This window comes from Lithobates pipiens, unplaced genomic scaffold (genome assembly GCF_037356315.1).
Source record: "Lithobates pipiens isolate NorthernLeopardFrog02 unplaced genomic scaffold, aLitPip1_a1.2 Scaffold_16, whole genome shotgun sequence".
Lineage (NCBI taxonomy): Eukaryota > Metazoa > Chordata > Amphibia > Anura > Ranidae > Lithobates > Lithobates pipiens.
Genome location: NW_027507748.1, coordinates 55638041 through 55663296, shown reverse-complemented (window position 1 = coordinate 55663296; position 25256 = coordinate 55638041). Strand labels below are relative to the sequence as shown.

Here is a 25256-nt window from a genome sequence, read left to right as displayed (position 1 = left end):
CGCCCCCTCTCTCCATGCCATCCCCCCTATATGCAGTGGATAGATTCATGCATAGCAATGAATCTATATACGGCTAGCCGCAACCGCCCGAGGCACTGGACACATTAATTAAAGTTTTGTTTTTTTAAGCACCTGATTAGAGCCAGAGGCTCTAATAGGCTTCAAAATAGGGTGGGCTTGGGTCGCAGAGGATGCGCTCCGATCCCACCCAGGTGTGTTGCAGCAGCGAATGAAAATTGGCTGTTGCAACACTGATCCTCCTCCCGGCCTATCGGGAAGCCCATTTCCTGATTTTTTTTTTTTTTTTTTTTTTTTTAAGAGGCTTTGGTCAAATATCAGGGGTCTAAACAGAGGCAAACTGCAGCACACTGGGTGATTAGGCTTGTGCACACCTGGCACACCCTCTGGCACAAGCCTATGGATGTACCTACGTTCAATTAGCATAACTGTTTAAAATTGTATTTAAAAAGGGGACAATTATTGTGTTTGAACTGGTACCAAAAAAAATTAACATTTCCAAATATTAACGTAACCTGTGATATTAGGTGTTAGTACATACAAAAACAAAATGGTAACAGTGTTGTAAGTAAATCGAAGTGTCCTCTGGTTCAAATGGATATCATATAACTACCTGACATGTTTCGGGGGGATGGTCCCCCTTCATCAGAGCAAATTTTCAGTTTTGCTCTGATAAAGGGGGGCTAAAAGAGCGTGTTTTGACTTCTCTAAACAATGAGCGTTACATACTCTATATTCTAGTAAGTGTATATATGTGCTTTGGTGGATGTTGAACAGGGGGTCTCACGTATAAGAACATTTGAAGAGAGCTTCTCTTTGCAAAAGAGGATTTTCACATTGGTGGATACAAACTATTCACTCTTCCATGGACATTTGTTTAATATTTGGACTTTATGTAGTAGTGTTTATTTTCATGTAATGTTTATTGTTGTACTTGGTTTTCTATGAGTGCGGCGTATGTTTATATTCGATCCATGCACATTGCAATGATTTTAACAAACTTTGTTGCAAATTCCTATCTTTTGTTATTTTGAAGAAACAGCCATTTATCTGTGTCCATGTGCAAAGTGGATGTGACTGGGTGTGATTTATAATTGCGTATCAACTGCTGCACTTGCAGGGCTCTAATGAGGAAAGTGGCAAGGTCTGTGTCTTTTTAGATGTGAATTCCCTTTGGGAGTATCTCACCAAAACGAAAAATTTTTTGGGGATAATGCCAAAAATCTAAATTGTACAGGCAGTCCCCGGGTTACGAACAATATAGGGACTGTAGGTTTATTTTTAAGTTGAATTTGTTTGTAAGTTGGACCAGTACATTTTTAGGTGTAACTCCAGCCTGTGCAGTGATGTGGGATGTTCTGGGCACTTCTGTGCATGCAGTCATGTTATTTGGGGCTCTTGTGGCCATGCAGTACTGCAGCATGGGATGTATCCGACTGATCAGCATTATCCAGGACCAGTGTGGTGCAGAAGCAGCAGGCAGTGACGTCGCGCCATCTTCGTTTGTAAGTAGGAGTCGTTCGCAATGCGGATGTTCCTAATTCGGGAACTGTCTTTATCTTATTGCAGACTTCTGTGAAAATCAGTAAGCCAATCACAGAAAATTTAATTTCTGGGGGGGGGGGGGGGGGGTTCTGTACACTATCCATGTACAGAATGCCTTCAGGTTGCTGTTGGCAGTACAAGTAAATTAAAATTGTGGACCAAATCCGAAAATTCAAGATGCGCTTGGCCGAAAAAAAGAAATCAAAACTGACAGTTTTAAAAAAAAGTATATACCTTTTTATATACAATTGTATTGATTATAATTGTATTTTTGTTTTCTAATATATATTCATATATATATATATATATATATATATATATATATATATATATATATATATATATATATATATATATATATATATATATATATATATATATATATATATATATATATATAGAGAGAGAGAGAGAGAGACAAATATATAATCTATAAAATTATTAATTTTTTTGTCTATCAGCCGATAATTTTCGGCGGCCGATATATCAGTGCATCCCTAGTTGCCATATTGCATTCCAGTTTACATACAATTACAGAGATGCAGATTAAAAAGGAAAGGTCATATTATTATTATTGTTGTTGTGTTTTTTTTTTTTTTTTTAACAAGTGAATAAAGCTCACTTTTAATATTGTTATATTACAATATGGCTTATGTCGCAATTGTATATGCTATATTATTTTTTTTAACCTTTAAAGATTTAGTAGAGATGATATATAAAACAATTTTTTATGGTTATGGTAAAAAAAATATTAAAATTGGCTCAAAATTATTATAGTTTTCCTTGAAGCGGTGACTTTACTCCTGTTCTTAGAAGTGATCAGACCCTTGTAACTACAGTAGATGGATAATTGGATTTTGATTAGACTTCTCAGAGAGATGTTCCTGGCTCGGGGTTCTGCTGAGGTCAGCCATTTCTGACACGTCACAATAAAATATGTGTTTATCAAAGTCTGAAGGTGGAAGGGCGATTTGCGTCCTTAAGCTTGTCCGATCGATTATCGCACTTCGTTGTGTCATTTAGAGGCACTGTGAGAAATGCAGGAATTTTAATGGACTGCGGCTTGTTTGCTATGTACAGAATTCTCAGCCCGATGCCAAGTGCTCTTTGTTTAGAATCTGCTGAAGGTGTGCTGCTCCTAGCAGGGGATGATGGGAAATTTCTCTCAGGACTTATTTACACTAGCCCGCTGGTGTGTGTTAGACATACAGTGCCTTGCAAAAGTATTCACCTGTCACGCCACCCCACCTTGGCCTTTTCTTTTTTTTTTTCTTTTGTTACATTACAGCCTTTAGTTCAATGTTTTTTTTAAATCTCAATTATATGCGATGGATCAGAACACAGTAGTCTAAGTTGTTGAAATAAAATTAGAAAAATATATACATAAAACTATTTTTCAGAAATAAAAAACTGATAATTGGCATGTGTATTCATCCCCTTTGTTATGAAGCCCATAAAAAGCTATAGTGCAACCAATTACCTTCAGAAGTCACATAATAACTTAATTTGGCAATATTTGGCACGCTATAACATCATTTTGGTTGGTGATCTGTCAAATATGGGAAAACATGGACAGTTCCTTTAAAGTGGGAGTAAACCTGCTGACATTTTTTTTTCTTCTTTTTTTTTAGACCTACAAGGGAAAAGGCATAATGAGCTAGTATGCACAGTGTACTAGCTCATTATGAAATGCTTACCTTAGAACGAGCCCCCGACCGTTCCACGCTGAGGGAGCTGACATGTTCCCTCTGCGTGTCTTCTGGTTATCGCGGCTCCGGCGCCATGAGTGGCCGGAGCCGCAATATCGTCACTCCCACGCATGCACGCGGGAGATTTCTTTCCGGCAGGGTCTGGCGTCTGCCGGGCTTTCAGCCGAAAATCCCCTATGTGCATGCGCCCCTGCAGTCAGCGGCTCATTGTGAGGGGAATATCTCCTAAACAGTACAGGTTTAGGAGATATTTTTTTTTACCTACAGGTAAGCCTTATTATAGGCTTACCTGTAGGTAAAAGCAAAAAAAAAAAAAAAAAAACTATACAACTGCTTTAAACACATCTACTGCATACCTCCCAACTTTTTGAGATGGGAATGAGGGACACCAAAATGTATGTAGGCATAGGACATGCCCCCTGTCACACCCCCTTAACCACTTCATTACCGGGCACTTTCACGCCTTCCTGCCGAGGCCAATTTTCAGCTTTCAGCGCTGTCACTTTTTAAATGACAATTGCGCGGTCATGCTACACTGTACCCAAACTAAATTTTTATCATTTTCTCCCACAAATAGAGCTTTCTTTTGGTGGTATTTGATCACCCCTGCGTTTTTTTTTTATTTTTTGCTAAATTATAAAAAAAAAAGACCGAACATGTTGAAAAAACATATTTTTTTCTTTGTTTTTGTTATAAAATTTTATAAATAAGTATGTTTTCTTCTTCGCTGATGGGAACTGATAAGCTGCACTGATAAGGCAGCACCGATGAGGTGGCACTGATGGGCATTGATAGGCGGCACTGATGGGCATTGTTGTGCACTGATGGCTGGCACTGAGGCGATTCAGTTCGCATTGTGCGCTATACAAATATTTAATTCATTCATTCACTGGATTTCACTGATAGGCATCACTGATGTGCATTTTTCAATGGCACTGATTAGCAGCTGCCTGGGCACTGATTGGCATTTCCCTGGTGGTCTAGGGTGGAATACCTGGTGGTCCTGGGTAGGCATCCAAGCGGGTTGCTGCGCTGATAATCACTCAGCACAGACCCCCCCATTGTCAGGAGTGCAGCCAATCGGCTCTCCTCTACTCTCGCCTGTCAGACGCGAGTGAGGAAAAGCCGATCAACGACTCTTCCTGTTTACTTCGTGATCAGCCGTGATTGGACACAACTGATCACGTGGTAAAGAGTCTTTCTCTGTCAGAGACTCTTTACCTAGATCAGAGTTGCGGTGTGTCAGACTGACACGCCGCAACAACGATCGCCGCAATGAGCGCCCCCCGGGGACATCCGGTCAACCACTTTGCTGATGTCACATTGCTATATGTGGCCGGCAAGTGGTTAAAGGAGAATTAACCAAAAAAATGGTTTAAGATGTACAAATGCAGACAATTAGAAATCAGATGAAAGGTTTAGCACTGGGCAACACTTTTTGAAAGATAAAAAGTGAATTTTATATACATCTATATAGATCAGACCAAAATGAGGAGGAATGAGGGACAGAGGGACATTGCTTTTAAATCAGGTGAAATATTTGTGATTTATAAAGAAACAGAAACAGGTTCTTCCACTGTGAAATCTGAAGTGGCAGCCTTTGTGAATACACGTGTAGATCACGCCTCGGGCCGGTGCTATGAAAGAAAATAGGAAGTGAAGCTTAACTGAGATGAAAGGTTTCTTTCTGTAGGCTGCAACCTGGTTTAGAGATGGAGTCATAGGTGTCAGTCATCATCCACCTGTTCAGTGTGTGTCAGTGCTGATCAGTGCATGCACTGTGTGTTCTGGGGGAGCTGGTCACATTACATGGACACGACGGAGTTGATTGTCACGTGCTGCAGACTGGATGAGCGAACCCAACATTTCTTTGTATAGTTCAGTGTTTCTCAACTCCAGTTCTCAAGGTGCCCCAACAGGTCATGTTTTCAGGATTTTCCTCAGATGAGACGACTGTGGTAATTACTAAGGCAGTAAAACTGATCAAATCACCGGTGCAAAATAATGGAAAGCCTGAAAACATGACCTGTTGGGGTCACCTTGAGGACTGGAGTTGAGAAACACTGGTATAGTCAGCAAGGGTCTCAAACTGGCGGCCTTCCTGTTGCAAAACTACAAGTCCCATCATGCCTCTGCCTATGGGGGTCATGCTTGTAACTGTCAGCCTTGCAATGCCTCATGGGACTTGTAGTTTCACAACAGCTGGAGGGCGCCAGTTTGAGACCCTCGGCTATAACGTGAATTAGTAACGCTCTTCAGGATTTGAACATACACAGCCTAGGAGAGGCTCAACAGAATCCTTGCTAACTTCAGTATACATGCCATTTTGGGCTTAGCTAAAGTAACCGATTGCCGCCCCGCGTAACGTCATATGACGTCGCAGACTTTGAGTGGTGATATCTGAATGATGCATGTGTTTCATCAGATTTGGCAACATGTCAGAATGTTTGTTCTTATGGTGAAGGGATTCACCCGTGATGTATCAAATAATGTCCCGCATCGGCTACTGTCTGCACTGTACTGCGCTTGAGCAGTGCGGAGGACAAGAAGAAGCCGAACATCTCCGAATATAAACAGTGCCTGCGCAGTGAGTCCAGGTTCAAGCCCCACCATCCAAGTGGACATAGAGTTAGAATAAAAAATAGCCAAGCGAAGCGAGGCCATGCCCGAAGCGTGGCGAGGGAAGCGAGCCCGTGAGGGGCCCTGTTACTATGAGCAACCGTATGTCCACTTGGATGGTGGGACTTCAACCTGGACTCAGTACGCGTTCTTTCCTCAGAGACTTTAGGAGTCTCCTTCTCCTCCGTACTGCGCAAGCCTGTGCAGTACAGGGCGGACACTATTCGATGGCCGGACACCTTTTGACAGAACACCGGCTCTAAAAGACAATATCTGAATGATGCCTGTAGCTGCCGGTGTTTCGTCAGATTAGGCGACCCGTCAGAATTTGTAAAGGAAGTGAGGTTCTGTCGCCGCCATCTTGCTACATCCCACACTCCTCCACAGTAAGGATACACTGAGAATGTGGCAAGTGGACATCTTGTTACACCCACCACAGTTTTGCATTTCACACTTATTTTTAACATTAAACGGAGCTTATATGGTGAAATAAAGTATTTAGAAATCCATCTGACTGTTTACATGTTGAATTAAAAAATCAGAGGTGTTTTGTCAGATTAGCAAACCTGTGACATCAGCAGGTTTGCGGCTGCTTTTAAAATTGAACATCTAAACAGTCCGTCGGATTTCTAAATACTAAACTAAGACCCCTTTCACACTGGGGTGCTTTGCAGGCGATACAGCGCTAAAAAGAGTCACTCCATTCACTCTAGTGTGAAAGCCCGAGGGCTTTCACACTGGAGTGGTGCGCTGGCAGGACAGTAAAAAAAAAGTCCTGCAAGCAGTATCTTTGGAGTGGTGAAGGAGCGATGTGTATACTGCTCCTCCACCGCTCCTGCCCATTCTCCACCGCTTCTGCCCAAATCAATGGGGCAGCACGGCTATGCAGCAGCGCTTTGCGGGTGGTTTTAACCCTTTTTCGGGTGCTAGCGGGCATTTTTAACCGAATACCCCCACCAATGGACCCACCTCCCCAGTGTGAAAGGGGCCTTAGTGTGAAATGCAAAACTCCAGTGGGTGTACCAATATGTCCGCTTGCCGCCTTCTCAGTGTATTCTTACTGTGGAGGAGTGCGAGGTGTAGCAAGATGGCGGGGACGGAACATCACTTCCAATACTGACGGGTAGGGATGAGCCGAACACCCCCCCGGTTCGGTTCGCACCAGAACTTGCGAACGATCCCCGCGTTCGGTACGAACGTTAGAACCCCATTGAAGTCTATGGGACTCGAACGTTCGAATTGGAAAGTGCTAATTTTAACGGCTAATATGCAAGATAGTGTCCTAAAAAGGGTTTGGGGACCTGCCTCCTGCCTCGGGGGACATGGGTCACTGCAAAAAAAAGTTTTAAAAACGGCCGTTTTGGCGGGAGCACTGATTTTAATGACGATTAAAGTGAAAAAAAAAAAGTGAAATATTCCTTTAAATATGGTGCCTGGGGGGTGTCTGTAGTATGCCTGTGAAGTGCCACATGTTTCCCGTGTTTAGAACAGTCCCTGCACAAAATGACATTAAACGGAAATAACACCATTTAAAACTGCTTGCGGTTTTAATGTAATATCTGGTTCCTGCAATATGGTTGAAAATCATTGAGAAACATGGCATGGGTAGCCCTCCCTGCCCATTACCAGCCTATTTGGGTCTTGTACGCATATTAAGGGGGACCCCGTACCCATATTAAAAAAAGGAAATGCGTGTGGCCCCCAGGCCCTATATACTCAGAACAGCAGTATACAGGCGGTGGAAACAAGACAGGGACTGTGTAGGTTTGTTGTGTTAAGTTGAATCTGTTTGTCATTTTCAACGGTACATTTTTAAAGTGTAGCTCCAGTCAAAAAAACTATCTTTAAGCTTTTTGGAAAACATAGGGAAGGGTTATCACCCCTGTATAATTTGTTTTGTCGTCCATCTTTTTTCATCTCACTTGCTGCTGTCTCCTTGCGTTTGCAAGTAGGAGATGTTTGTAAGTTGGATGTTTGAAAGTAGGGGCCTGCCCTATATTATAGCGGTATGTACTGGGTACAGAGCACGCAGACAGCACGCACTATCTCCTAACACTACTGACTGCAAGCTCTATTATTAACCACTTGTTAGCCCAATGTTTGCATAAAGTGAAAGATGAAGTTATGCTGAGTAAATAGATATCAAACATGTCACTCTTCAAAATTGCACATGCCCGTGGAATGGCGCCAATCGTCGCTACTTAAAAAATCCCCATAGGCGACACTTTAATTTTTTTTTTACTGGTTACATGTTTTGAGTTGCAGAGGAGGTCTAGGACTAGAATTATTGCTCTCGCTCTAACATGCTCGGCGATACCTCACATGTGTGGCACATGCGAGCACATGGGGACATGGGCGCTTTAATTTTTATTTTATTTTTTTATTGTTCATTTTACTTTATTTATTTTAGTTTGACATTTTTTCCCCCAAAAATATATTTTTGATCACTTTTATTCCTATTACAAGAAATGTAAACATCCCTTGTAATAGGAATATGGGGTGACAGGTCCTCTTTACAGTGAAATCTGGGGGGTCAATATGACCCCACATCTCACCTCTAGGCTGGGAAGCCTGAAATAAAAAATAAAAAAAAGATTCTGGCTTTGATCGTACTGGCGAGTTGGTAGAAGCACCGGAGGGCGGTGAGGGGTGGGGGGCGTCTATGGCTGGGTATTTCAGGGTATCACCGAGTATGGCTGGGTATCTCTGAGTATGGCTGGGTATGGCAATTTATGGCAGGGTATTACAGAGTATTGGCGGGGTATTGGCGGGGTACTACAGAGTAATAGCAGGGTACTGCAGAGTATTGGGGGGTACTACAGAGTAATGGCAGGGTACTGCAGAGTATTGGGGGGTACTGCAGAGTATTGGGGGGTACTGCAGAGTAATGGCAGGGTACTGCAGAGTAATGGCAGGGTACTGCAGAGTAATGGCAGGGTACTGCAGAGTAATGGCAGGGTACTGCAGAGTAATGGCAGGGTACTGCAGAGTATTGGGGGGTACTGCAGAGTAATGGGGGGTACTGCAGAGTAATGGCAGGGTACTGCAGAGTATGCACTGGTATTGCAGAGTATTGGCAGGGAATTGAGGGGTTAAATTCGGTGAGCAGCGATGTGGGCACTGCAGATGCAGCCCACATCGCTGCTGACACCGATCTCTTTCCCCTCCGCTGTACCGATCGGTACAGAGAGGGGAGGGAGGAACGCCGGTTTGTTTCCAAGTGATCACTCCGTCATTTGACGGAGCAATCACGTGGTAAACGGCCGCTATGAGCGTCCGTTTACCGTGATCCGTGATGCGACCCGGCGGTCACGGATGCTCTCGAGTGCGCACACCTCGGGGCACGCGAGAGCAGAATTCTGGGAGGCCGTTAATTAACGGCCTCTCAGAGTTAAACAACCCCCCTGAAGCCGTTAATCGGCAATGGGCAGTTGTTAAGTGGTTAAAGCTAGATCACTAGCTATATAGGTGAGGTGAATATAGTGGTGTATACTGCAGTCAGGGCACAGACAACAACCACTACACAGCAGCAAGATAGGAAATCAGCCAAAAACGATTGGTGTGTACTGTGTTGAAGGTACACAGAACACCCACTGCTTCAGATGCTAAGTAACACACTACACGAGGCCGCCTCAAAGGCGGCCTTATATAGTGTGGGGCATGCACTACACAGCCTGAGCTATGATTGGCCACAGGCAGGATGCCTGTGGCCAATCATGGCTCTCCTCGCTGCCGGCACTGCGATTGGCCAAGCATGCGGGGTCACAGTGCATGCTTGGCCAATCATCGGGCAGCAATGCACTGCGCCAACGCAGTGCATTATGGTCCGCGCGCGCGTCACTCGAATTTTGACGCGAACGGCCAAAACGTTCGGAATACGCCGAACGCACGAACAGCCAATGTTCGAGTCGAACGTACGTTCGACTCGAACACGAAGCTCATCCCTACTGACGGGTCACCAAATCCCTAATCTGATGAAAAACCTGCAGCTATAGGCATCATTCAGATATTGTCTTTTAGAGCCGGCGATTCCCTTCACCATAATAAAGTTCATAGCAGCTGTCCAGCCACTTGATTGTTCTTATAGGCGGCGAGAGGGGACATCCCCCCCCCCCTCCCGCCGCCCTCCAGTGCTTCTTAAGCCGCGTACACACGGGCGGATTGTATGGCCTACTTAGTCCGTCATACAATCCGACGGACAGTCCATCCTACTTTCGAATGAACGGACTTGACCACACACGGATGCACAAACAGTCCGTTGAAAGCTTGCGCGATGACGTGTACAGCACGTACGACGGGACTAGAAATAGGAAGTCCAATACACAGCAATGCAACCTTCCGCCGTGTAAATCCTTTCTGAGCATGCGCCATTCTTAGTCCGTCGAACTAGCCTACTCACGAGCGGATTGTCAGCTGAAACCAAAGTATGACGGACAGTATTACGGAAATTCCGAAATACTTAGTACGCCAGACTGCACGCTGAAAAAGTCCGCTGAAGCCCACACACGAGCGGACTGTCCGCTGAAATGTGTTTCGGCGGACTAAGTAGGCCATACAATCCGCCCGTGTGTACGCGGCATTACGGTTTGCCCCTGCCATCGGCAAACCAGAGAAGGAACCGACCAGCCCTGGATGCTGACCATACAGATTTTCAGCGGGTCAGATGGTCCCCGGAGTCTCTATGATCGTTCAGAGGCCGGGCGCGATGTTAAGAGAAAATGCTGTTGCTTCGGCTGTTAAGCTGATTTTTTGTGTCGGGCATCTCAGCCTAGAGGCGAGATGTGGGGACTTATTGATCCCAGATCTCACTGGAAAGTGGACCTGTCACGCACTATTCCTATTACAAGGAATATTTACATTCCTTATAATAGGAATAAAAGTGATCAAAAAAGAAAAGATGGAAAAAGAAAGTGTCAAAATAGAAAAATAAAAGTAAAGTTAACAAAAAATAAAAATTTAAAGCGCCACTGTCCCTGCATGCTCGCTCGTAGACGTAAACGCATACATAAGTCGCGCTCACATGTAAACGCCGTTCAAACCCCACATTTGAGGTATCGCAGCAAACGTTAGAGGGAGAGGAATAATTCTAGCACCAGACCTCCTCTGTAACTGTAAAACCGGTAAAAAAAATTTAAGCGTCGCCTATGGAGATTTTTAAGTACTGAAGTTTGGAGCCATTCCATGGGTGTGTGCAATTTTGAAACGTGACATATTAGGTACCGTATATACTCGAGTATAAGCCGAGATTTTCAGCCTCTTTTTTGAGGCTGAAAGTGCCCCCCTCGGCTTATACTCGAGTCATCGCTGTCTGCCCGCTCGATCAGCGTGTCGAGCAGACAGACAGCGGCCATTCTATTCAAAAGCCGCGCCTCCGGCTCCGCCTTCGCCTGTGATAGGCGGAACACTGAATTTCCCAGCAGCCTGTGTTCCGCCTATCACGGACATCGTATCATCCTCGTACTACGGACGAGGATGATACGACGTCTGTGATAGGCGGAACACAGGCTGCTGGGAAATTCAGTGTTCCGCCTATCACAGGCGAAGGCGGCGGCGCAGCTTTTGAACTTTACAATGGCCGCCGACGAAGAGGGCACGGGACGGAGGCAAGGGAAGGCACGGCACGGGACGGGACGGCGGCGGCAAGGCAAGGCACGACACGGGACGGATGCAAGGAGGCAAGTCACGGCACGGGACGGAGGCAAGGAGGCAAGGCACGGGACGGAGGCTCGGGACAAAGGTAGGCTGGACACACACACACACACACACACACACACACACACACACACACACACACACACACACACACACACACACACACACACGGATGGAGACACACACAGGGATGGATGGATGGATGGAGACACACACACAGGGATGGATGGATGGATGGATGGAGACACACACACACACAGGGATGGATGGATGGATGGATGGAGACACACACACACAGGGATGGATGGATGGATGGACACACACACACACAGGGATGGATGGACGGACACACAGGGATGGACGGACACACAGGGATGGACGGACACACAGGGATGGACGGACACACAGGGATGGACGGACACACACACAGGGATGGACAGGCATGTCTCACCCTCGGCTTATACACGAGTCAATAAGTTTGCCAGTTTTTTTGGGGGTAAATTGGGGGCCTCGGCTTATATTCGGGTCGGCCTATACTCGAGTATATACGGTATCTATTTACTCAGCGTAACTTCATCTTTCACATTAAACAAAAATATTGGGCTAACTTTACTGTTTTTTTTTCTTTTTTTCTTTAATGCATTAAACTTTTCTTTTCCGAAAAAAAAAACGTTTGAAAAAATACTGCGCAAATACAGTGCGACTGCCATCTTATTCTCTAGGGTGTCTGCTAAAAAAAATATTTAATGTTTGGGGGTTCTGTGTAATTTTCTAGCAAAAACATTATGATTTTTACATGTAGGCGAGAAATGTCAGAATTGGCCTGGGTGGCAAGGTGTCAAAATCAAAATTTACCAGCTCAAGGCAAAATGACAGGTTCTCTTGCTCGATCCTCCCCCAGTGATACCTTCCACATGCTGCCCCCCCCCCCCCCCGCCATTCCATTCCTCAAGGGATCTTGAGTATCCTCCATAGGATATTACATTATCACCCCATCCTAAATGCCCACAATATACACTCCCTGGACACTTTATTAGGTACACCTTGCTAGTACCAGGTTGGACCCCCTTCTCCCTTCAGAATTGCCTTCGTTCTACATGGCATGGATTCAACAAGGTGTTTCACCATATCCCAAAGGTGCTCTATTGGATGAGATCTGGTGACTGTGGAGACCATTTTAGTACAGTCACCTCATTGTCATGTTCAAGAAACCAGTGCGGAGATGATTGGAGCTTTGTGACATGGTGCGTTATCCTGCTGGAAGGAGCCATCAGAAGATGGGGACACTGTAGTCATAAAGGGATGGACATGGTCAGCAACAATACTCAGATAGGCCGTGGTGTTTAAACGATGCTCAATTGGTACTAAGGGGGCCCAAAATGTGCCAAGAAAATATCCCTCACACCATTACACCACCAGCAGCCTGAACGGGTGATACAAGGCAGGATGGGTCCATGATTTCATGTTATGTACGCCAAATTCTGACCCGACCATCTGAATGTAGCAGCTGAAATCAAGACTCATCAGACCAGGCACGTTTTTCCAATCTTCTATTGTCCGATTTTGGTGATCCTGTGTCAGTTGTAGCCTCAGTTTCCTGTTCTTAGCTGACAGGTGTGGCACCCAGTGTGGCCTTCAAGGTTCGAAGTGTTGTCTGTTCAGAGATGGTATTCTGCATACCTTGGATGTAACGAGTGGTTACTTGAGTCATTGTTTCCTTTCTATCATCTCCAGTCTGCCTATTCTCCTCTGACCTCTGACATCAACAAGGCATTTCCGTCCCACACTGCCTCTCACTGGATATTTTCTCTTTTTGGGACCATTCTCTGTAAACCCGACAGATGGTTGTGAGTGAAAATCCCAGTAGATCAGACGTTTTTTAAAATACTCAGACCAGCCTGTCTGGCACCAACATCCATGCTATGTTCAAAGTCACTTAAATCCCCTTTCTTCCCCATTCTGATGCTCTGTTTGAACTTCAGCAAGTCGTCTTCACCACGTATAATTGCCTAAATGCATTGAGTTGCTGCCATGTGATTGCCTGATTAGCAATTTGTGTTACTAAGCAATTGAACAGGTATACCTAATAAAGTCTACCGTATATACTCGAGTATAGGCCGACCCGAATATAAGCCGAGGCCCCCAATTTACCCCCAAAAAAACTGGCAAACTTATTGACTCGTGTATAAGCCGAGGGTGAGACATGCCTGTCCATCCCTGTGTGTGTGTCCGTCCATCCCTGTGTGTCCGTCCATCCCTGTGTGTCCGTCCATCCCTGTGTGTCCGTCCATCCCTGTGTGTCCGTCCATCCATCCCTGTGTGTGTGTGTGTCCATCCATCCATCCATCCCTGTGTGTGTGTGTCTCCATCCATCCATCCATCCATCCCTGTGTGTGTGTGTGTCTCCATCCATCCATCCCTGTGTGTGTGTCTCCATCCATCCATCCATCCCTGTGTGTGTCTCCATCCGTGTGTGTGTGTGTGTGTGTGTGTGTGTGTGTGTGTGTGTGTGTGTGTGTCCAGCCTACCTTTGTCCCGAGCCTCCGTCCCGTGCCTTGCCTCCTTGCCTCCGTCCCGTGCCGTGACTTGCCTCCTTGCATCCGTCCCGTGTCGTGCCTTGCCTTGCCTTGCCGCCGCCGTCCCGTCCCGTGCCGTGCCTTCCCTTGCCTCCGTCCCGTGCCCTCTTCGTCGGCGGCCATTGTAAAGTTCAAAAGCTGCGCCGCCGCCTTCGCCTGTGATAGGCGGAACACTGAATTTCCCAGCAGCCTGTGTTCCGCCTATCACAGACGTCGTATCATCCTCGTCCGTAGTACGAGGATGATACGATGTCCGTGATAGGCGGAACACAGGCTGCTGGGAAATTCAGTGTTCCGCCTATCACAGGCGAAGGCGGAGCCGGAGGCGCGGCTTTTGAATAGAATGGCCGCTGTCTGTCTGCTCGACACGCTGATCGAGCGGGCAGACAGCGATGACTCGAGTATAAGCCGAGGGGGGCACTTTCAGCCTCAAAAAAGAGGCTGAAAATCTCGGCTTATACTCGAGTATATACGGTAAATAGCAAATACAAATAATAGAACACCAGACATGAATGTGGAAAAATGTGGGTTGCATCCTTTTATTGGGCTTTAAATCAAACAGCTTCTTTGGAGTGCATTAGGAGCAGTGAACTCATTGCTCCTAAAGTGCCCCTGCTCATTAAAAACAATGGGGCAGCACTGCTATACTGCCAGCAAAGCTCTGCTGCAGTGGCGTTTTGAGGGCGGATTTAACTCCTTTTCAAATAGCACAGCCTCTTGCTCCTGCGCATTCCCTAGGGCGCGCACCCAGGAACAGCCTTGACCGCCTGGTGCGGGGGACACGGCACATCACGGATCGTGGTAAACACCCGCTGATATTGGCCATTTACCACGTGATCGCTTCGTCATTTGATTTCATATCATTACGCTGGTTCCTATCCTCTCTGTACTGATCGGTACAGTGAGAGAGGGAGAGATCGTTTGCAGCGCTGTGGGCACTATGGATCCAGCCCACAGCACTGCTCAGTGCCCATATTCTGCCACTGCCAGTACTGCCATACTCTGCAGCAATACTATGCAATACATTTTAACAAACAAATCATTTTTATTTATTTTTTTTTACCGAATTTTCCTTCTTTTTTCATTTATAGCGCAAAAAATAAAAAACCTAGCGGTGATTAAATTCCACTAAAATAAAGCTCTATTTGTGTGGAAAAAAGGACAAACATTTCATATGGGTACAGTGTTGCATGACTGAGTAATTGTTATTCAAAGTGTGAGAGCACCGAAAAGCTGAAAATTGGTCTGGTTAGGAAGGGGGTTTAAGTGCCCAGTGGGTAAGTGGTTAAAGTGCTACTAAACTTGTATTATAACTGTATTGTCTCCCTATTATATTGTAAAGCGCTGCGTAAACTATTGGCGCTATATAAATCCTGTATAATAATAATAATAACTGACAACAGTAAAATCAGTCTGTATATGCAGTAAAGCATGCTTGTTATACTCCCTGTGGAACCTAAGGGGGTAATCCACCAAATTGTGTAAAAAGGCTAATCCTGTCTTCTATGATCCTCCCCTACTTCCACTGTGCCCAATCCATCTCCTGATAGAACAGAGCCTTTGGGGCACTCTGCACATGCTCAGTTTTGGTGTGTATTGCTAGTTTTTTTTTTTTTCTTGGGAGGGTGCATGTGATCAGCACAGGATCAATCATCTCCTAAAAGCTTTAACCAGACACTGATAGAAGTCACTAGTCTGCTACGGTGTATACTGCTGATGAGAAAAGGTATTTAGCAGTTTTTCACTTGGAACTGCAGTCTTCTCACATAATTTGTAATAAAAACATCTTTGCCATTCTGAAGCTTCCCTCCAACCACTTTGCATATTATTTTATATATACTGTGATTCTGTACCTGCTAAATATGCTGCAGAAATCTCCCTCCACTGAGTCTGGCTGCAGCCATTTTAACTGTGGGCAGCTGAAACTGCTGCCTTTTCACTTCCTGGATTTAAACAGAGGCACATCTGCAGCTCTTATTGGCCCTCTTATTACTTATCCCACCTCTCTTCCTGGCAAACTCTGAGTGAGAGAGAGAGAGCTGTGGATGATGTCATAAGCCTAGGCTTTTTACCAGACAGGAAACAGGAAGTGGGCTGTATAAGGGATTTACTGGCAGAAAAAAATGTTTTACTATCCAAAGTTAAAACAACAAGGACAGAAGATTTAATAGATCAAAAGATGAAAAAATTATTGAAGTTCCACTTTAAGATTTGTGAAGTGAGGAGCTGGGGCTGTGCGGGGACATAACTACGCTGCAGGTAGATAACGTTCCATTTACCAGCCCCAGTAATCCTTTGTAATCACATGAATTGGCCCTGGTTTAGCATTCTTGTCATTTACTCTCACTGTGTGACAAGAAATTGACAGCTTTTCACTGACAAGAAATAAAGTTTCACACCTTCAACCTTTTATTTTTTCCACAGGCCCTGCAGAGTAACTTGAAGTACTGCTTACTGCCAAGGCGTCTGATAATTAGCAAGAGGCTGGCACAATGCTTGCACCCAGCTCTGCCCAGTGGAGTCCACTTGAAAGCCCTGGAGACCTACGAGATTATCTTCAAAATCATCGGAACAAAATGGCTGTCCAGGGACCTTTTCCTGTACAGGTAAAATGTGTAAGGATTTGCAAAGCAGGGCATGTTCTCACAGTAGTATTGAACCCAAAACCCAAAATGTATTATATTGCAGCTTACCAATCATTAGATGTGGTGGCAGCATCAGTTTTCTTTTCTTTGGCTTTTTTTACCTGGTGATCTGGCTAGTAACACTGCTCCTTTATTATTGCAACACAACTCTGGAGGAATGATCTGAAGAGGCCCACCAGGCAGCAGCAATGTAAGTTCGGGGGGGGGGGGCTTAGCGTTAAAATGTCACCAAAGGTTCTTTGTTGTTTAAAAAAAAAAATATACCGTATATACTCGAGTATAAGCCGAGATTTTCAGCCTCTTTTTTGAGGCTGAAAGTGCCCCCCTCGGCTTATACTCGAGTCATCGCTGTCTGCCTGCTCGATCAGCGTGTCGAGCAGACAGACAGCGGACATTCTACCCTTCAAACGCCACGCCTCCGCCTCCGCCTTCGCCTGTGATAGGCGGAACACTGAATTTCCCAGCAATCACAGGCGAAGGCGGAGGCGCGGCTTTTGAATTTTAGAATGGCCGCCGAGGCGCCGACGAAGAGCGGCGATCCTGGCAAGGCACGGGACGGGACGGAGGCAAGGCACGGGACGGGACGGAGGCAAGGCACGACACGGGACGGAGGCAAGGCACGGCACGGGACGGAGGCAAGGAGGCAAGGCACGGGACGGAGGCTCGGGACACAGGTAGGCTGGACACACACACACACACACACACACACACACACACACACACACACACACACACACACACACACACACACACACAGGGATGGATGGATGGATGGAGACACACACACACAGGGATGGATGGATGGAGACACACACACACAGGGATGGATGGATGGATGGAGACACACACACACAGGGATGGATGGATGGATGGAGACACACACACAGGGATGGATGGATGGATGGACACACACACACACACACAGGGATGGATGGATGGATGGACACACACACACACACAGGGATGGATGGACGGACACACAGGGATGGACGGACACACAAGGATGGACGGACACACACACAGGGATGGACAGGCATGTCTCACCCTCGGCTTATACACGAGTCAATAAGTTTGCCAGTTTTTTTGGGGGTAAATTGGGGGCCTCGGCTTATATTCGGGTCGGCCTATACTCGAGTATATACGGTATATATATATATATATATATATATATATATACACAGTGCTTTGCGAAAGTATTCGCCCCCCTTGAACTTTTCAACCTTTTGCCACATTTCAGGCTTCAAACATAAAGATATAAAATTTAAATTTTTTGTGAAGAATCACCAACAAGTGGGACACAATTGTGAAGTGGAATGAAATCTATTGGATAATTGAAACTTTTTTAGCAAATAAAAAACTGAAAAGTGGTGCGTGAAAATTTATTCGTCCCCTTTACTTTCAGTGCAGCAAACTCACTCCAGAAGTTCAGCGAGTATCTCTGAATGATCCAATGTTGTCCTAAATGACTGATGGTGATAAATAGAATCCACCTGTGTGTAATCAAGTCTCTGTATAAATGCACCTGCTCTGTGATAGTCTCAGGGTTCTGTTGAAAGCGCAGAGAGCATCATGAAGACCAAGGAACACACCAGGCAGGTCCATAATACTGTTGTGGAGAAGTTTAAAGCTGGATTTGGATACAAAAAGATTTCCCAAGCTTTAAACATCCCAAGGAGCACTGTACAAGCGATCATTTTGATATGGAAGGAGTATCAGACCACTGCAAATCTACCAAGACCTGGCTGTCCCTCCAAACTTTCAGCTCAGACAAGGAGAAGACTGATCAGAGATGCAGCCAAGAGGCCAATGATCACTCTGGATGAACTGCAGAGAACTACAGCTGAGGTGGGAGAGTCTGTCCATAGGACAACAATCAGTCGTACACTGCACAAATCTGGCCTTTATGGAAGAGTGGCAAGAAAAAAGCCATTTCTCAAAGATATCCATAAAAAGTCTCGTCTAAAGTTTGCCACAAGCCACCTGGGAGACACACCAAACATGTGGAAGAAGGTGCTCTGGTCAGATGAAACCAAAATCGAACTTTTTGCCCACAATGCAAAACGATATGTTTGGCGTAAAAGCAACACAGCTCATCACCCTTAACACACCATCCCCACTGTCAAACATGGTGGTGGCAGCATCATGGTTTGGGCCTGCTTTTCTTCAGCAGGGACAGGGAAGATGGTTAAAATTGAGGGGAAGATGGATGCAGCCAAATACAGGACCATTCTGGATGAAAACCTGTTGGAGTCTGCAAAAGACCTGAAACTGGGACGGAGATTTATCTTCCAACAAGACAATGATTCCAAACATACAGCAAAATCTACAAAGGAATGGTTCACAAATAAACGTATCCAGGTGTTAGAATGGCCAAGTCAAAGTCCAGACCTGAATCCAATCGAGAATCTGTGGAAAGAGCTGAAAACTGCTGTTCACAAACACTCTCCATCCAACCTCACTGAGCTCGAGCTGTTTTGCAAGGAAGAATGGGCAAGAATTTTAGTCTCTCGATGTTAGTCTCTCGATGTGCAAAACTGATAGAGACATACCCCAAAGCGACTTGCAGCTGTAATCGCAGCAAAAGGTGGCTCTACAAAGTATTAACGCAAGGGGGCCGAATAATTTTGCACGCCCCACTTTTCATTTTTTTATTAGTTAAAAAAGTTTCAAAAATCCAATAGATTTCGTTCCACTTCACAATTGTGTCCCACCCCTAAAAAATGTTCTATCTTTATGTTTGAAGCCTGAAATGTGGCAAAAGGTTGAAAAGTTCAAGGGGGCCGAATACTTTCGCAAGGCACTGTATATATATATCATACTTACCTCCCACTGTGTAGCTCGTTTTGCACAGAGTGGCCCTGAACCTACTCTTCTGGGGTCCCTCGGTGGCTCTTGGCTCCTCCCCACATCAGATAACACCCTAGGAAAAGCGCTCTCCTGGGGGTTACCTTGCGGGCGTGCAGCATTTGCGTCCATAGATGCCGAATGCAGGACTCGGAGGGGCATGTCATTGGATTTGATTGACAGCAGCGGGAGCCAATTGCTGCGCTGCTATCAATCTATCCAATCAACAGCCAAGAACTCCCTTGCAGAGAGACGGCAAGTTCGAGGGCTCAGGTAAGTAAAACAGGAGGGCTGGAGGCCGGTCACTGATAGGATGCATTAAGGTGAATAAACACTTACCCTTACAACCCCTTTAAATGTATTAATAGATGTAGAGCCACTAACAAACTGAAGCCAATTTCCAGCTCAGATTTTATAATCCGTTACATCAGTTTTTTTTCCTTTGTGATAAAGGTTCTAAATAAATATATAAAAGCTGGTCATTTTAACCAACCCTGCTAGTGTTATGTGGTGTGTCTCAGCAATGTAAACTGATACATTCTGTTGCAGAGTTTGTGCTGTGATAAAGCAACAGCTTTGCTGGCTGGATCACCAGGTAAAAATAGATGAAAGAAAGCCTAAAAAAGGGGAAACGAATGCAACCATCACATCTAGGAATTGGTGAGCTGCAATATAATAAATATTTGCTTTTGGGGTTAATATCACTTTAAAATACTGTATATTTAAATACATTTTTATTCAATTTGAAGGGAGTTAGGAATTGTTTAAACCCCTGTTTTTTTTTGTTTTTTTTTCTTCTCTGTCCCACTGAGGAGATTTCCTTTCATATTGTGTCCTGTAGACACACAATGGAGCGATGGGAAATCTCTCCAAATTTAGGGAAATGCCCTCTTTAGATATGTATATATCTAAAAAGTGATTGTAAAGACTTGTTTAAAGAGGAAGTAAACCCTGATGGGTTTACTTCTTCTTTGTCTCCCTGCAAATGTAAAGCATAATGGGCATCGCATAGTAGCCCATTATGTGTCACTTACCTGACACAGGAGCCAGCGATGTCACCGCTGCCCCCTGTAGTCTGGAGCATCCATCTTCTTCCAGGTATCGCTGTTCCGGCCACCCACAGCGCCGGAGCAGCGATGACGTCACTCCCGCGCATGCGTATGGGACCCGCCACTAACGGCATATCGCCGTTAGCAGCGGCATGCTGCTAATGGCGATAGTGCGCCTGCGTGCCGCTGTCTACGGTACATGCGCCGTAGACAGCTTTCACTGTCTTTTAGTAAATATCTCCTAAATCTTGTAGTTTTTGGAGATGTTTCTTGGACCTACAGGTAAGCCTTAATCTAGGCTTACCTGTAGGTCAAAATGGTTTGTAAGGGTTTACAACCACTTTAAAAATAAAATTAAATAACAAACATGTTACACTTGCCTCCTCTGTGCAGTTGGTTTTGCACAGAGCAGCCCGGATCCTCCTCTTTTTGGGTCCATCTTTGCTGCTCCTGGCCCCTCCTATAGAGTTCCCCCACAGTCAGCAGCTTGCTATGGGGGCACTCGAGCCAGGTCACAGCTCCGTGTGTCGATTTCCACAATTATATAAAATATATTTTTATGATTTCTAACCTTTTTATGCCTTGGCAAGAATGACGTTCACCTCCTGGGATGTCCATGTCACACATCCCTGGACTTATGCATGCTTTTGCGCAGATGTGCTGCAGGGCATATGGTCCTGGCGGAGCTCTGAGCACATCTACACAAATGCGGGGGTATCCTGCACATGTGCGAAGATGGAGCAGGTATGGAGAAACCAGATCTTGGTGTGTCTGCGCAATGGAACTCCGTGTGTGTGCAGATATGCCCCAGGGATCTGTTGAGAAGAGCCCTTTAGCCAATCCTGGATTTAGGGGGTGCTGGGGCGGTCTGCGCCTAGGGCTGGCCCAAGACATTATGCTGCCTGGGTCCAAAAAAAAAAAATCACGTCCACCAAAAGGCCCCCCGCATTCATTATTTTATATCACAATAATTAAAAATAAAATAAAATTTATCAGGAGGTAAAATTTACATGCAACATTACCTTGTCTATATGTATAATTATATGACATACCATTATGTTCAGTTCCAAGGGGCGTACTAGGGTACTATAGGGGCAGGCTAGGGTACTATAGGGGCAAGCTAGGGCAGTATGTGGGCAGTATAGGGGCAGGCTAGGGTAGTATATAGACAAACTAGGGTAGTATATGGACAAGCTAAGGCAGTATAGGCTAGGGTAGTATAGGGACAAGCTAGGGCAGTATGTGGGCAGTATAGGGGCAGGCTAGGGTAGTATATAGACAAACTAGGGTAGTATATGGACAAGCTAAGGCAGTATAGGGTAGTATAGGGGCAGGCTAGGCTAGTACAGGGACAGGCTAGGGTAGTATAGGGGCAGGCAGAACGGTCAGGGGGCAATTGGCGTCAAATATCTTTGTAGTCAATTTGCTGGGTAAATAGAAGAGAAGGAGAGGCAGCCATGGTTCAGTTTGCTGCCCCTCTCAAAGTGCTGCTTGGGTCCACTGGACCCACTGGGACCCATGGTAGGGCCAGCCTCCCCCTAGTTTTAAGTGGTGCCCCCTAAGCTGCTTAGTGTTCTGTGCAGGGCTTAGCGCTCTTCCTTCTGACCATTCTTCTATAGGATTCTTGTAATACATCCATAGCGCCCCCAGACTCGGGGGAAGCAGTGCATGTAATGCAGGAATCCTGCAGAAGCATAGTCAGGATGTGAAGTGCATAGAAATGAATGAAATGTAATCTTGACATTTCACTATGGTTACAAGAAAACAAAAGGAAAAAGTACACAGTGATCTGTATTTAAATGCACACCTTTCCTGCTGGGCATCACACTGACCCTAAAACCCTGCTTTTTACCTTGCTGGCCCTCGAAGTGCACTCAGGGTTCATACACACTATGTGCACTGGCCTGTGTTTTTCCATACTAGATAAATGCGGGTCACTGTTAAGGCATATAGAAAACAATTGTACTCCATGTGCCCTGTTCACACCACGATGCTTGCGTGGACATGCTGTGCGTAGTAGTGCCAAAACATGAAGTATGTCTGCATTTTTTTTCCCACTGCATTGGATGGCACCATATTTCTAAGCACATCAGCTCAATGCACCACACTTCTGTGCAGGGACAAAAATGAAGTACCACTGTGTTAAGCCTTGTACACACGATCAGGTTTTCGGCAGGGAATTGTGCGATGACAGGCTGTCTAAAATCGGACCGTTAGTATGCTCCATCAGACAATTGTTGTCCAGCTTTCCGCCAACAAATGTTGGATGGCAGGCTAGTAAATTTTCATCAGACAGCTGTCTGTTGTCAGGTTTTCCGATCGTGTGTACACAAGTCTGTCACACAAAAGTCCAAACTACAAACACACATGCTTGAAATTGGTGCTCACCAAACACGACATTAGCAGAAGGTGCCCAAAGGGTGGCGCTCAAGAGCTGAAATTCCACGTAGTACATCACTACATTCGTGTTTGTTGGCCGACAATTGTGTACTGTTTGTATGCAAGACAACTTCCTGGCACACGCCCTTCAGACAAAAGTCTGATGCTTTGTTGGCCAACAATCTGACCTTGTGTACGAGGCTTTAGACTTAAAGCTGATAAAAAAACGAGCAGTAGATGCCCTTTTATCGCAGTGCCTTAGATGATCTCACACTGCAGATATATAGCTATGAGGTTATATTCACAGTAGTGCTGAGGCATAGAAAGTGCACTACTATTCTTTGATTAGGAATTCAAGGCAGCCCATATGGAGTGTGGTTTTTGTTTAACCAAAAAGTTTTGAATGAAAAAAAAAAAACTTGTCTCGATTCCCACATCCACACGCTCAATGTGAATGAAGAAATCCTCAATGTTGAGTTATTGTATTCTGACAGCAGGATTTCCCCTCTGTCGGAATACATTGATCAGCATTGCAGGGCTGATCAAGCGGATAAAATCTGACAGAGCGGTTGTACAGAAGTGGAACAGAAGATTGACATCTGTTCAGCCACAGATGCCCATACATGGATTGAAATTCATCCGATCCCTGCTAAACCAGCCAAATTTCAATCCATGTATGGCCGACTTAAAACAAAAGGTAGATTTTTCAGGGTACTGGTTAGGCACAATTAACATTTCTATTTAGATGTTCCATATAACATTGCAAATTTTCCCTTTTTGACTTTAGGTGAACTTTAACCTCAACCCTGTTACAGTAAAACATTGGATTGCGAGCATAATTCATTCCAGAAACATGCTTGTAATCCAAAGCACTTGTATATCAAAGCAAATTTCCCCATAAGAAATCATGGAAACGCAGATGATTTGTCCCACAACCATTTATTCATAGGTCCTTCAGTTTATAGTCTATATAAAAAGAATATAGCAATGTGACCAGGTTGTGTAACCATAAAATGTCCATCCACAAACGGAAGCCTCCACAAGGGGATTAGAAGCAAAATCCAGCAGGAGGTCCAGAGTATAAAAGAGAAGAGAGGCGCCTCTAAGTGTAGCAATATGTTGATAAAATGTTGTACATTCATTAAATGTAACCATATTGCTCTTTTATACTCAGTTGAGACATGATGCTACTTGTATATCAGGACATTGCTTGTATATCAAGTCAAAATTTATTATAAAATTTAGCTTGTCTTGCAAAATGCTCTCAAACCAAGTTACTCTCAAACCAAGATTTTACTGTAATATACATTTTAGGATTTGCAGCTCTTAATCTTGTTTAATTGATGTTCTTTCTACAGTTCGGGCCTCTTTCCGCTGCTGTTCCATGCAGCCATGTCTGTGAAGCCCATTCTTCTGGGTCTGTATGAGACTTATTTCCTACCTCTTCAGAGGTCATTGCTGCCCAGTCTCCAGGCGTTCATCACTGGACTACTCCCGGGTCTAGAAGAAGGATCGGAAATTTATGACAGGTGGGAACTGAATGTCTGTTTCATAAAGTTCTTCTCTAATGTACTTACTAGGAGTAGGAAAGCAAGGAGAAGCAGCATTAAACCGTACACATAAGTTTCAATTACAGAGGCTGCCATTGCTGATATCTTATAAAATACTAGTTGCCTGTCTGTCTCTGGCTTTCTGTGCACTGACCTTGAGCAAACATGCAGATTAGAAAAAATGAAGCCAGCACTCCAGATCTACATGCATGTTTCATTTGGTGTCTTAAAGTGATTGTAAAGTTTTGCTTAAAAACAAAACAAAACAAAAAAACTGTTATACTTACCTTCTCTGTGCAGTTAGTACAGAGCAGCCCGGATCCTCCTCTTCTCTTGTCCCTCTTTCCTGCTCCTGGCCCCTCCCTCTTAACTGGTGCCCCCATAGACCAGCAGCTTGCTATGGGGGCACCTGAGCCGAGCTGCAGCCCTGTGTGTCCATTCTGACACGCATCTGCCTTTTACGTCCCCGCCCCCTCTCTCCCTGATTGGCTAACTGACTTTGATTGACAGCAATCTGTGCCGCGGCTGTGCCCCAGCCAGTCAGGAGGAGAGTCCCGGACGGCATAGGAAATCATGGACATCGCTGGACAGAGAAGAGGTTCAGGATAAGCGTTGGGGGGGCTGCTACACACAGAAGGTTTTTTATCTTAATACATAGAATGTATTAAGA

General features: G+C 45.0%; 1 protein-coding gene across 1 annotated transcript in view; it reads left to right on the top strand.

Moving 5' to 3' along the window:
* Nucleotides 1-25256, top strand: part of DOP1B (DOP1 leucine zipper like protein B) — a 202967-nt gene that overhangs the window by 66068 nt on the left and 111643 nt on the right. The window contains exons 3-4 of the mRNA XM_077479923.1: nt 16544-16725; nt 24395-24565. Of these exons, the coding sequence (XP_077336049.1) occupies nt 16544-16725; nt 24395-24565 (353 nt within the window). The remainder of the gene's footprint in view (nt 1-16543; nt 16726-24394; nt 24566-25256) is intronic.